The sequence below is a fragment of the Rhinopithecus bieti genome, unplaced genomic scaffold (genome assembly GCF_001698545.2).
Source record: "Rhinopithecus bieti isolate Rb0 unplaced genomic scaffold, ASM169854v2 scaffold_15437, whole genome shotgun sequence".
NCBI classification, from domain to species: domain Eukaryota; kingdom Metazoa; phylum Chordata; class Mammalia; order Primates; family Cercopithecidae; genus Rhinopithecus; species Rhinopithecus bieti.
Window position 1 is genome coordinate 320,481 of NW_016808212.1, and position 13,854 is coordinate 334,334.

The 13,854-nt window shown below is 47.7% G+C and overlaps 1 protein-coding gene across 2 annotated transcripts in view; it reads left to right on the forward strand.

The window, feature by feature from the left end:
• Window positions 1-13,854, forward strand: part of GTPBP4 (GTP binding protein 4) — a 28,714-nt gene that overhangs the window by 13,478 nt on the left and 1,382 nt on the right. For both annotated transcript variants that reach the window (XM_017885807.1, XM_017885808.1), the window contains exons 9-16: window positions 4,878-4,967; window positions 6,091-6,201; window positions 7,985-8,062; window positions 8,499-8,550; window positions 9,308-9,408; window positions 10,693-10,890; window positions 12,249-12,314; window positions 13,461-13,604. In XM_017885807.1, the coding sequence (XP_017741296.1) occupies window positions 4,878-4,967; window positions 6,091-6,201; window positions 7,985-8,062; window positions 8,499-8,550; window positions 9,308-9,408; window positions 10,693-10,890; window positions 12,249-12,314; window positions 13,461-13,604 (840 nt within the window). The remainder of the gene's footprint in view (window positions 1-4,877; window positions 4,968-6,090; window positions 6,202-7,984; window positions 8,063-8,498; window positions 8,551-9,307; window positions 9,409-10,692; window positions 10,891-12,248; window positions 12,315-13,460; window positions 13,605-13,854) is intronic.

A 13,854-nucleotide genomic window follows, 5' to 3' on the forward strand; every position in this document is an offset into this window, starting at 1 on the left:
ATTGGTAGACTGGCTTTCAAATTGTGGTCCTGGACCAGCCATGTCAGCATCACCTTCTTAATTTCTTCCTTAATTTCCTCATTGATGCATTGGTCATTCTGGGACATGTTTATAATTCCCATGGGTTTCTTTTTTTACAGCTTTGAAAGTTTCTCTGGGTATTGATTTCTAGTTTTATTCCATTGTGGTCTGAAAAGATACGTGACATGATTTTAATTTTTAAAAATTGATGAGATTTGTTTTTTGGCCTAACATATGGTCTATCCTGGAGAATGTTCCATAGACTGAGGAGAAGAATATGTATCATGCAGCGGTTGGATGACGTGTTCTGTAGATGTTTGGTCTACAGTGCACTTTTTTTTTCTTTGAGACGGAGTCTTCCTATGTCGCCCTGGCTGGAGTGCAGTGGCGCGATCTCGGCTCACTGCAGCAGCCTCTGCCTCCCAGGTTCAAGTGATTCTCCTGCCTCGGCCTCCCAAGTAGCTGGGATTACAGGCGCCCACCACCACACCCAGCTAATTTCTTGTATTTTTAGTACAGGCAGGATTTCACCATGTTGGCCAGGCTGGTCTCGCACTTCTGACCTTAAGTGATCTGCCTGCTTTGGCCTCCCAAAGTGTTGGGATTGCAGGCGTGAGCCACCGCGCGTGGCCTACGGTGTACTTTCAATACAATATTTGTTGATTCTTTTTTGCCTAGGATCTGTCTAATGTTGAGAGCCTTATGTTTATGTCCCCAAGTATTATTGGCCCATTCATTATTATACAATGATCTTCTTGTCTCTTTTACTGTTTTGACTTAAAATCTGCTTTATCTGATAGAAGTGTAGCTACTCCTAGTTGCTTTTGGTTTCCATCTGTATAGAATATCTTTTTGCATCTCTTCATTTTCAGTCTATGTGTGTCTTTACAGGTTAAGTGAATTTCTTGGATACTTTTTCATGTTTTCATGATAGTGATTATTGTCTTCACTTTCAGATGTAGGACTTTCTTAAGTATTTCTTGTAAGGCTGGTCTACTAGTGATGAATTCTCTCAGTTTTTGCTTTTCTCAGAAAGAATTTATTTCTCCCTTATTTCTGAAGGATAGCTTTACTGGATGTAGTGTAGTTGGCTGGCAGTCTTCTTTTTTTTTTTTCCCAACACTTTGAATATATATCATCCCATTCTCTCCTGGCATGCAAAGTTTCTGCAAGGAAATCCGCTGTTAGTCTAATGGGGATTTTCTTTTTTTTTTTTTGAGACGGAGTCTGGCTCTGTCCCCAGGCTGGAGTGTAGTGGCCAGATCTCAGCTCACTGCAAGCTCCGCCTCCCGGGTTTACACCATTCTCCTGCCTCAGCCTCCCGAGTAGCTGGGACTACAGGCGCCTGCCACCTCGCCCGGCTAGTTTTTTGTATTTTAGTAGAGACGGGGTTTCACCATGTTAGCCAGGATGGTCTCGATCTCCTGACCTCGTGATCCGCCCGTCTCGGCCTCCCAAAGTGCTGGGATTACAGGCTTGAGCCACCGCGCCCGGCCAGGATTTTCTTATATGTGACTTGAAGCTTTTCTCTAGCTGTTTTTAGAATTTCCTTTGTATTTGACGTTTGACAGTTTGACTATAATGTGCCTTGGGGAAGACCTTTCTGGGCTGACTCTATTTGGGAATCTTTGAACTTCCTGGTTTTAGATGTCCGTATGTCTCCTCAGTCTTGGAAAGTTTTCAGCTATCTCATTACATAGGTTATTAAGCCTTTTCCCTTCTCCTTCTTGAACTCTCATAATACCAATGTGTATTCTCTTAATGTTGTCCTGTAAATCTTGTAAGCTTCCCTCATTCTTTCTCATTCTTACTGCTTTTTTTTTCTCTGACTAGGTAGTTTTAAATGACAGAGATTTTTCTTCTGCTTCATCCCGTTTGCTGTTAAAACTGTCTATTATATTCTCTCATCCATTGAATTCTTCAGCTATAGGATTTCTGTTTGGCTCTTTTTTATAATTTCTGTCTCAATTTAATTTCTTGTTCATATCATGAAATTGTTTTCTTGATTTTATTGAATTGTCTATCTGTATTTTCTTGTTTCTCATTGAGTTTCCTTCAAAAAAATTATTTTGAATTCTCTTTCTGGCAACTCATGATTTCCTTTTCATTAGAGTCTGTTCCTAGAGAGTTAATATTCCTTTCATGATTTCTTATTTCCTTGCTTTTTCATGTTTCTTGTGTCCCTTCATTGATGTCTCTGCATCTGGTAGAACAATGACCTCTTTTATACTTTCTTCTAGATTGGCTTTCATGGAGAAAGACTTTCACCTCACTTGGGTTTTAATGTGCCATTTGGGAAGGGAACCGTGACTTTCTGGATAGGAGCAGTGATATTGTTTCTCTGCAGCTTCCTCACCTCCATGAAATGTTGGCAATAACTGGGTGGCTTAGTGGCCTCAGCTCTGGAAGTTTGTGCCAGTAGTGGTGTACGTTTTTAATGTCCTTGGTGTCAAGGGCTTTTGGAGTCCTGCTATTCTTTTTTTTTTTTTTTTTTTTTTTTTTGAGACGGAGTCTTGGTCTGCCACCCAGGCTGGAGTGCAGTGGCCGGATCTCAGCTCACTGCAAGCTCCACCTCCCGGGTTTACGCCATTCTTCTGCCTCAGCCTCCCGAGTAGCTGGGACTACAGGCGCCCACCTCGTCGCCCGGCTAGTTTTTTGTATTTTAAGTAGAGTCAGGGTTTCACCGTGTTAGCCAGGATGGTCTCGATCTCCTGACCTCGTGATTCGCCCGTCTCGGCCTCCCAAAGTGCTGGGATTACAGGCTTGAGCCACCGCGCCCGGCCCCGGAGTACTGCTATTCTTGTTTTTCCCACAATAGGGGACTTACCTGAAGGGATCTTTCTGGGTGTCAGGTCTGAGATGGTCCACAAGCAGCTGCCGTGGTGCTGGGTTCCAGCTACAGGTACTCAAGAGTAGCTGTGGGACTGGGGTCCTAGCCTTAGGGTCTTGTGTACCTATCATGGTACCTGGCCTTGGGGTACAGGTTGCTCTCTGTGGTGGATCTGTGATCCTGAAGCACCCCTAGCAGCTTAGGCCCACAGGGCCAGGTTATAGCTGTGACTCCACCCATGGGGTCAGGGCACAGTCCTGGCCTGACTCCAAGGAAGAAGTACTCTGGAGGTTTGAGCCTGGGAAGCAAGGTAGAGCTGCACTTCAGAAACCTGAGCCAGTAGGGAGGGCTTAGTGTTAGCTTGAGGGGATGAGGCACTGTGTAGTGGTAACTCTGGACCCTGGGATGGTGGGGCCCAGCAGTATCCCAGACTCTGATGCTGAGTGAGGTGGCAGCAAGGACCCCAGAATGGACCAGTCCAGCTGTCATTTGGGCTCTGGAGGACAGGGAGGAGGACAGCAGTGACTCCGTTTCCTGGAAAGAGTGGTGACTCCGCAGCTCAGACTGTAGGGTTACTCCAGCTCCAGGGAGCAGGTGCTGGAGCTGTTTGCGTGGTGGGGCAGGTGCCTCGGCTCAGCCCCTGCCCTGTTTCCCTGGGATGTGGAGTACAATGTCAGCTCCTCCCCATGGTGCATGGCTGATCAGCTTGGGCCTGAGGGTTGTGACTCTTCTGGGTGGCCCACGCACTGTTTCCCTGGGATACAAGGTATCTCTTCAGTGTAGGTGCTGGGATATGTGACCATTCTGGGCATTTCTCAGGAGGCAGCGCACTGCTTCAGCTCAGGCAGCAGGGAGACAAGAGTGCCCGGAGAGGCCACAGTGCTATTTACCAGGAGGCAGGGTACCGTTGGGTGCTGGGGCAAGGGCCGGGAGAGGGGCTCCGCCTCCACCAAGCCCTGCTGGGAAGGGTGTAGCAGCTGCTCGCAGCTGGCTTGGGGATGTTGGGCCACCAGGTTTGGGTAGTTTGGAGGCAGTTTAGCCTCAGGGATGAAGGGGAGTTGTGGCCACTTTCCCCTGAGCAAGACATACTGCAGCCGTAGTTCCAGTCCCAAGATGACAGAGTATAGCCGCCCCATGGGCCCAACAGACGGGGCCCAGTGTCAGCTCCTTCTGGGAGCTCAGCTGCGAGGATGCCAGGGGACTCCAGTGGTGAGGGCTGTGGGTGTCCAGAGTGGTGGTGGGAGCTGCTGCCATCCTGTTGCTTACCCCTAGCCGTAGGGAGAACCTCCTCCTGGGACCCGTTGCATCCCAGCTGTGGGGGGATTGCTGGCGGCCCAGCATTTTTTTTGTTTGTTTGGTTTGTTTGTTTGTTTTAAGATGGAGTCTCACTCTGTCGTCCAGGCTGGAGTGCAGTGGCTCTATCTCGGCTCAATGCAAGCTCGGCCTCTCAGGTTCACGCCATTCTCCTGCCTCAGCCTCCCGAGTAGCTGGGACTACAGGCGCCCACCACCACGCCTGGCTAATTTTTTGTATTTTTAGTAGAGACGGGATTTCACCGTGTTAGCCAGGATGGTGTCTATCTCCTGACCTCATGATCCGCCTGCCTCGGCCTCCCAAAGGCTGGGATTACAGGCTTGAGCCACCGTGCCTGGCCCCCAGTGTTTTCTTTGGGCTGTATTTCATCATTTTTCTGCTCACCAGGGTGGCTGTCACTCCTGTGATGCCCTCTGGAGCTCCCCCTCAGTTATTAACACGTAGTTGGTCGTTATTTTGATTGCCTTTGTTGTAAGGGACAGATGTGAGGGGCTACTAGTCGGCCATCTTGTTGATGTCATTTGTATTTTCTTGATCATAGAAGAATATGAAGAAAATAACTTTTTAGGATATGTCTGTTTTTTAAGACTTTGAAACAGCCACAGATGTTGAACAGTTCACATTTGCAACCTCCATTTGCATAACTGTACGGTTTTTCCATAGGGAACTGGAAATAAATAATATATCTCTCATTTTTTCTTTGTATTCCCAGAAAATATTTACAGATTTGCAGACTGAAGGATTCCCTGTAATAGAGACCAGCACCCTGACTGAAGAAGGTGTTATTCAAGTTAAAACAGAGGTCAGTGCTGCCTTACGTCAGGTATCAGTCTTTTTACTATCTCTTGTTTGATTCAAGTCAGTCATGGGGAGAAAATAGTTTTCTTTCTAGACATTATTAACACTTGGAGCCCTCGCAGTAGCGAGGCCGGTGGCGTGCGAGAGCGAGGTGTGAAGAGAGACCCCTCTAAGACCCACTTTTCCTGCCCCTGGTGGACAGTGGGGTTTGAGGGGATGCTTTGCTGTTGTCACCCCAAACAACTTTACCCTAAAGCAGCTGTTGTCTCTGGCCTTCTAATATTTCGGTAGCAAGTACAGTGAAAATTATTTTTATGGAACCAGTTCAGAAGTAGAAGGGAGAAAAGTCTGAAAAGCCGAACAGCTTTTGCAGGAGGCAGTCTGCTGCTGGATTTCAGGTGCCATCCTCATTACTTTCTACTTCATGTTGTTTTTATCTCAAAGTAAAGGACACTCCTGGCCGGGCACGGTGGCTCATGCCTGTAATCCCAGCACTTTGGGAGGCCGAGGCGGGCGGATCACCTGAGGTCGGGAGTTCAAGACCAGCCTGGCCAGCATGGCGAAACCCCGTCTCTCCTAAAAATACAAAATTAGCCGGGCATGGTGGCGCATGCCTGTAATCCCAGCTACTCGGGAGGCTGAGGCAGGAGAATCGCTTGAACCTGGGAGGCAGAGGTTGCGGTGAGCTGAGATTGCACCACTGCACTCCAGCCTGGGCAACAAGAGCGAGACTCTGTCTCAAAAAAAGAAGGCACTCCTGATGCCGTGGTCGCACTCAGGAATTTAAAAAGAAGGTGCTCCTGATGCCGTGGTCACACCCAGGGATTTGTTGCTCGGTTTAGAGTCCTGAGGGGGGCAACATTGCCTCCAGTTTGTGAAGGGCAGTTGGAGGGCACCCTGCATCTGTGCACAGGGTCACTGTGGTGGGAGTGAGGAGGCCCAGGCACTGGAGATGCACCTTCCCTCAGGGCTGCTTCCACCTGGGCCTCAGAGGGTGTGGCCCCTACATGTTAGTTACCTTGAGGGAAAAGTCTCAGTGGCTCTGATCTGTGGCTTCTCCTGGAACCTACAGCCGGAGGCTGCTGGAGGATGTGTTTGTGACTGTGCCTTCTTTTTTACGTTACTAGGCTTGCGATAGGCTTTTGGCTCATCGAGTAGAAACCAAAATGAAGGGAAATAAAGTGAATGAGGTGCTGAATAGACTGCACCTGGCTGTCCCAACCAGGAGGGACGATAAGGTAAGACGGCTCCTGAGACAGCCATGGGCTCACTGTGTTGTCAGCAGGTGCTGTCCATGTGCCTTTTCCGGGAGCCTCAGATCCAGCTTCACACACTCGCAGGTGGATATCGTGGGTGGGCCTCAGTTTCACCTTCTTGCGTGCAGTGAAGGATCAAGAAGGTGAAGGAAGTGCAAAGCGCCACATGGCACCCGTTTCTCACTGCATGACACGGTCGTTGTTTATCCTTCCAGAAATGTTTCTGATATAGAAGATTAATTTTTAAAAAGTTCTTTAAATACAGATGGAAATCTGTTTCATTCTTTAATTTTTCATTTTTTGGCCGGGGAGGTGGCTCACGCCTGTAATCCCAGCACTTCGGGAGGCCAAGGTGGGAGGATCACTGAAGCCCAGGAGTTCGAGACCAGCCTGGGCAACGTAATGGGACCCTGTCTCTAATAAAAAAGTAAAACAAAATAAATTTTCATTGTTTTGTCCATTGTGGATGGGCACACGTCGTTACGCCGTGTCTTCATGTTTTACTGCAAATGTGTCTGCACTTCACAGTGTGGTGTTGACAGCATTCCTGTCCCACAGACGCCTTGCTGGTGTGTGCTCCACTGACACCGGAGGCTGTGTCCTTCCCTCTGTCTTTCCTTGTGTCCTTGACATGGTCGGGCGCTCACTCTGTCAGTCTTGTGGTGTAAAGATGGTTTTATTGTTGTGTGTTTCTGTAATGATGGGTGCGGTTGAGCTTGTCTGTCTGCTTATTGGCCTTTTCAGAGTTCTTTAGGCTGTTTATGTTTTTCTCACTGATTGGTTATGTTTATATTACAAAGGTTGGATTCTTGTTAGATACACTGTAAATTTTTTTTTCTCTTTTTGTCACTTGCCTTTTTAACCTCAAATGTGCTGTACATTTTTAAACTAGTAAAATATATTAAGATTTTATTTCTGGCTCTTTGGGTTTGCATTGTACATAGAAAGGCTTACCATTCATTCCAAAGTCATTTTAAAAGTATATTTTCTTGCTGGGTGCAGTGGCGTACGTCTGTAATCCCAGCACTCTGGGAGACCGAGGCGGGTGGATCACCTGAGCTCAAGAGTTCAAGACCAGCCTGGCCATCATGGTGAAACCCCATCTCTGCTAAAAATACAAAAATTAGTCAGGCGTGCACCTGTAATTCTAGCTAGTCAGGAGGCTGAGGCAGGAGAATTGCTTGAACCTGGGAGGCGGAGGTTGCAGTGAGCCAAGATCACTCCATTGCACTCCAGCCTGGGAGACAAGAGTGAAACTCTGTGTCCAAAAAAAAAAAATTTATCTTTTATACTTGCATTAAAAATTAGCTTTTTTGGATAGTCTTCACCATGTCTTGAGTTAGTTCTGTTGTGAGGGTGGAGGTTGCACTCCGTTCCAAGTGGTCGGCATTTCTGACCTGAGTATTGGAAATTTTATCTTTCCATTGAATTCTTATATGCACTTGAGTTTATCTCTAAATTTCTTTCATTTGTTGATCCAGTGTTATTTCTTACCACTTTCTTCTTCCGTTATTTTTCACTATACTCGTGATTTCTGTTTTTCCTGGATAAACGTTGGAATCACTGTGTGGAGTCCTCCTGGTCTCTGCGCAAAGTGACCCTGAAACTCTCTCCTTTCCCCTAAAATAATCTGTTGGTTTTAATTGGTCTGGGTGTGGTTTTCTGTACCCCTTACACATAGGGAATTTGTTTCTACTTTTTCGGCTTTGTAAGTTTCTCATTCAGCAGGCATTTCATATAAATATTTTTTATGGTATTTTCTCAGGAGAGGCCCCCTTTCATCCCTGACGGAGTGGTGGCTCGCAGGAAGAGGATGGAAATTGAGGAGCCCAAGAAGAAGAGGGTATGCTGCCGGAGCTCTTGCCTGGTGTTCTTATTGGGGGAGGCAGGCTGTGTGTATGTGTCGCAGGGGCCTGGGCCATTGAACAGGAGCCGCGGGTGCCCAGGCACCGGCCCCATCAGGCTGCGGACACAGCAGTGAGTCCCCCTGCAGAAGCCCCTCTCATGGAGCTCTTTGACTTGAGGGAAGATGGCCATGAATAAAATGCATGAGTAGGATAGACAGTCCACAGACAGCCAGAAACAGCCTTCCTACCAGAATCCAAAGGCAGGCCCCACAGACACTGAAATAAGAAACAGCCTTCCTACCAGAAATGGAAGGTGAACGCCACTGATACTGAGAGGACTGGAGAAAAGATTGTTTCAAGTGACAAGGGGCAGAGCATTTCTGGATCTGAAAGGCAAAATGAAGCTGATGATAATTTCTCTTTCCGTTGCAGGAACGAGATCTTGAGCTGGAAATGGGAGATGATTATATTTTGGATCTTCAGAGTAAGGGCCAGAGTGTGATCATTATTATAAAATGCCAGTTGAACGGGAAGTATTTCAGAAAAGGGGGGAAAGACTTTAATGAGTAAAAGTGTTTCAGTCTGTTTGTCAATTTCAAGATTAAAAGTTGCATCCTGAGGGCCAGGTGTGGTGGCTCACGCTTGTAATCACAACACTGTGGATTGCTTGTGCCCAGGAGTTTGAGACTAACCTAGGCAACATGGCAGAACCCTATCTCTACAAAAAATAACAAAGATTAGCCGAGTGTGGTGACATGTGCCTGTAGTCCCAGCTACATGGGAGGCTGAGATGGGAGGATCACTTGACCCTGGGAGGTCGAGGCTGTAGCGAGCAGAAATTGCACCACTGCCCTCCAGCCTGGATGACAGAGCGAGACTCTGTCTCAGAAAAAAAAGTTGCATACTGATAGCACTCAGTGGGAGTTCTTCTGTTGTTTCCTGTTGTTTTGGGACGGTAGGGTGGTTTTTGTAGCTTTCTCCGCGTGTGGGTGTTGAGTGAGGCTGATGTGGGAGTTGTTTCCTGTTGTTTTGGGATGGTGGGGTGGTTTTTGTAGCTTTCTCCGCGTGTGGGTGTTGAGTGAGGCTGATGCTGTTGGTGCTGCTGCACGTGGAATTGCACGTCGTGCTCTCTTCTGCGGTGGAGTCGCTGACTTGCCGTCAGTCACAACTCATTTTATGCATGTAGTACTTGAAGATATTAAAAACTGCTGTAAATGTAACCACCGTTTTTTTAACTTTAGAGTACTGGGATTTAATGAATTCATCTGAAAAACATGATAAGATACCAGAAATCTGGGAAGGCCATAATATAGCTGATTATATTGATCCAGCCATCATGAAGGTTTGTCTCACTTTTTAAATTGTGGATTGTTTTCCTTTTGGTCATAATATTACTGCTGGAAGATAGCGGCACAGCTTCTGCTCAGCTGGGCCTGTCCCCTCCATCCTGACTCTGCCCCCTGCATCTCTTCCCCACCCCGAGACTGGCAGGGTGCCAGGCCCGGGATGGGCTCTGCTCTGCTGGGCCCTCTTCCTTGGGAGCTCTCCTCTGTCACATCTTTTTCCTGCCTCAATCCCCTCCCTACATGCTTTTTCTTAGCATATAAATGTCCACAAGTTTTACTCATCTTTTTAAAAAACAAAAATATACTTAAACTGTGTCCTCCATTAGTTGTTATCCTGCCTTCTCAGTTGAGCTGTGTGAAACATGCTTTATATAATACTTGCCCTCTGCATGTCCCGTTTCCACTCCTTGGTTCCCACAGACCCTCCATAATTGAGTTCACATTTTCAGTCTCGTGGTCTCTGTGCTCCCCGTGCCTCCATAGCAGATTCTGGGATAGGAGATTCTGGGGGCAGCATCTCAATTTCATTGGTGCTGGAGGATTTGGCCTCAGGGCATCTGCTCTCGCCAGTGCTGGGGCCCCCGTCCAGCCCATGCCCTCACTGTCCCTGCAGTGGCCGCCTGCCTTCCCAGCCTCTTCCCCTCTGCAGTCCGCACTGCCGGCCGTGAGAAGCCTTGAGACTCCCCTCCTCCGACACAGCTGTGCCCGTGCCATCTGCTTCCATGAGGCCTGGCCCCCCAGCCTCACCCTCTGCACTCCTGGCCAGAGTCTCACGCAGGCACATCTGCCTGTTGGGCTCCTGACCGGGTTGCTTCATTAGGGTGTGATAAACATGTATGTATTTTAGTTTTCATTTTTGTCTTATTTGTGTCCAGTGAGGTTGTATTTGGGGTGACATTAGAACGGATACATGGGATGTGGCACGAATTCAGTTTCTCAGGACTGAGTTCCTTTTGTGTGTCTGCTGGGAGCATTGGAAGTGAAGGAGGCAGTCTCTGCACATTTTTAGCCTTGGAATTTAATTGTTCTAAAAAAGGGAAACGGTGCACAGCGGTTACTGACTTGCTGGCAGCTGGCGTTCACGTGGTCTCCATTTTCTTCACAGAACCCTCCCTGTGAGGTAAATGGCACGTAGGCAGGGCCCAGGTGGGACCGGACCAGGGCAATCACTCTGTCTTTCGAGGCGGGGAAACATAGCTCATATATACACACTGCCACACTCACTGACTTAGGGGTTTTCTCACTGTTAATTTTGCTTAATTACAACTCTATTTTTAAAGAAACTGGAAGAATTAGAAAAAGAAGAAGAGCTGAGAACAGCCGCAGGAGAGTATGACAGTGAATCTGAGAGTGAAGATGAGGAGATGCTGGAAATCCGACAGCTGGCAAATCAGATTAGAGAGAAGAAGAAGTTGAAAATTCTGGAGTCCAGAGAAAAGAACACGCAGGGACCCAGGATGCCGCGAACGGCTAAGAAGGCAAGTTTGTGTCTTTCCAAAGAGGTGTGATCTAGTGTTTGCAGATTGGATTCCTGTGTGATCATTGCTAAATAACAACTTTCCACCCATTTATGGCCATAAGATTGCACATTCTTGTTTTATTGGTTTATGGATTTGCAAGATTGCTCACGTCCTGATCTTTCGTATTCTTTACTGTGTCCTTTCTTGGTGACATTCAGCTTCGAGTTTGGCGCTATTCTAGATCCAGTCATTTTGCAGTTGTACAGATTAAAACTGTAACTTAAGATTCACAGACGTTTAAGGCTATCAGTTAACATTCTCCTGTTCTTTTCTCTCTCTCTTTTTTGCGGGGGTGGAGATGGAGTCTTGCTCTGTCGCCCAGGCTGGAGTGCAATGGCGCAATCTCTGCTCACTGCAGCCTCCACCTCCCAGGTTCAAGCAATTCTCCTGCCTCAGCCTTCTGAGTAGCTGGGATTACAGGCACCTGCCACTACGCCCGGCTGACTTTTGTATTTTTAGTAGAGATGGGTTTCACCATGTTGGCCAGGCTGGTCTCAAACTCCTGACCTCAAGTGATCTGCCTGTCTTGGCCTCTGAAAGTGCTGCGATTACAGGCATGAGCCACCACGCCCGGCTGGTTTTCTTGTTGTTTAATTTCTGCATTAAATGTGGACTCTTTAGCAATTTACAGAAACCTGACCCAGTCTACAAAAGGCAATTTATTGGCTCTGTGGCAGGGTGGGATGGGGGGAAAGGAAAGCCCACATGCAGGGCGGTTAACATGTCACCAGAGAAGTCACTTGACATTCAGGATGCCTCTCAGTGGGTCTTCCTGTTTGAACACACAGTTTTCATATGGTGGCAAGTGACTGGTTATGGCAGACTTGGACTTTTTTTTTACTTCTCCAGGTGGGGCTCAGCCATCTCTGAGAGGAGAGAGGTTGGCGCACTGCCTTTGTCTTAGGCCGCCTTGCTAACCTCAGCTTTAGTGTCTCACCTCCGATGGAGACGGTCACTCTCCCCCATGTGGTGGTGAAGAGCAGACAGACGTAGAGGATACTCTCTCCCCCGTGTGGTGGTGAAGAGCAGACAGACGTAGAGGATACTCTCTCCCCCGTGTGGTGGTGAAGAGCAGACAGACGTAGAGGATACTCTGATGCTTCCCACGGCAATTGCTCCGTAAATGTTAGTTTAAATTAAATCCGTGGGATTTAATTGAGCTATCCAAAAACATGAAAGCGAGGCCCAGTAACAATTGCAACTTCTAAAATAAGTATAATTGTTGCAAAATATATATACATATATATTGTCTTGAAGTTTTTTTCAGCATTTCATCAAACTAATTTAAAGCAAATATTTCCTTTTTTCCTTCTCAGGTTCAGAGGACGGTTTTGGAGAAGGAGATGCGCAGTCTTGGTGTTGACATGGACAATAAAGACGACGTGAGTGTGGCGGCGGTTCATGTGTTTATGTGGCTGGATACACCTTTTTAGTAAAGAAAACCGGCCTGATGCGGTGGCTCACGCCTGTAATCCAGGCACTTTGGGAGGCCAAGGCACGCTGGAAGATCATGAGGTCAGGGGTTCGAGACCAGCCTAGCCAACATGGTGAAACCCAGTCTGTACTGAAAAAAAGTACAAAAAATTAGTCGGGCGTGGTGGCGCATGCCGGTAATCCCGGCTACTCAGGAGGCTGAGGCAGGAGAATCACTTGAACCTGGAAAGCAGAGGTTTCAGTGAGCCAAGATCACGCCACTGTACTCCAGCCTGGGTGACAGAGTGAGACTCCATCTCAGAAAAAGAGAAGAGAAAAGAAGAGAAGGAAGGAAAAAGGGAAGGAAAGGAAGAAAACAAACCAGGGTTTTGGAAAGCCGTGGGAAATTACAGCAAAAAGAAATGAGAGCTTCCGGTTTTCGTCTTTTGAGATTTTCTGGCCCTGGGGCTGGGTTGAGGATTCCCTGACCCTGGGTCTGGGTTGAAGTGGTGGGTTGAGGCTGTACTCCAGCCTGGGCGACAGAGCAAGACTATCTCAAAAAAAAAAAAGGCTCCACAGCCAGCAGGAGGCAGCTCTGTGCGTATCCAGGGTGTGTCCACAGCAGCACCAGGCTGCGCCGTGAGGTGCCCAGGTGTGGCTGCAGACCCTGTCCTCTAGATGTGCAGTCTGCAGTTTCTGATGGTTTTTGTCTGACGGTTGTCCCTGTGTGTTCGTATCAGTAACCCCCACAACGGGACGATGAGGGAGAGAGCATTTTTTATGTCTGAAATATAAATTGTGATGCTATACTCGAATACACTTTTAAATGAGAGTTCTAAGTTTCTGTAAGTGGAGTTAAAATCAGCTTTCTTACATAAAGCAGCTTCTGTTAAGCAAATAAGAATATTTGACCAACTTATGTGAAATTGTTACTAATGTGAACTTGAAATGGTGTCACTAATATGAAAATATGTATTTTCAAGATCTTTAGCCCATGTGGTAATGGTTCAAACACTCCTCTCCTCCCCTTTTGCTGGAGTGACCTCATGCCTGTTGCTGAGCCCGGGAGCGGGCTGGGGTCCTGAGAGCTGAGCGTTGCTTTCCCTGCTTTGCAGGCCCACTATGCAGTCCAGGCAAGAAGATCCCGGAGCGTCACTAGGAAAAGAAAGCGGGAAGACTCTGCTCCCCCGTCCTCTGTGGCCCGGAGTCGGAGCTGCTCTCGAACTCCACGTGACGTTTCTGGTCTTAGGGATGGCAAGGTCAGTCTCTGTGTTGTGTAATGTAATAAAATGACAGCCTCTGTTGTTTATTGCACAGGGTTCAGGGCGAACACCAGCAGTTGCCATTTGCAGGAGCTGTGGCAGGGGTTGTGTGCACTGCCTGCCCTTGTTCTGTGGCATCCTTTAGAGGAGAGCATGGGCCAGGGTACAAGTGGACACCCCTGGACAGCTGCCCTGGACGGACCCCTCCGTGGCACTTTCCTTTTGCAGAGGGTGGCCAGAGCATGGT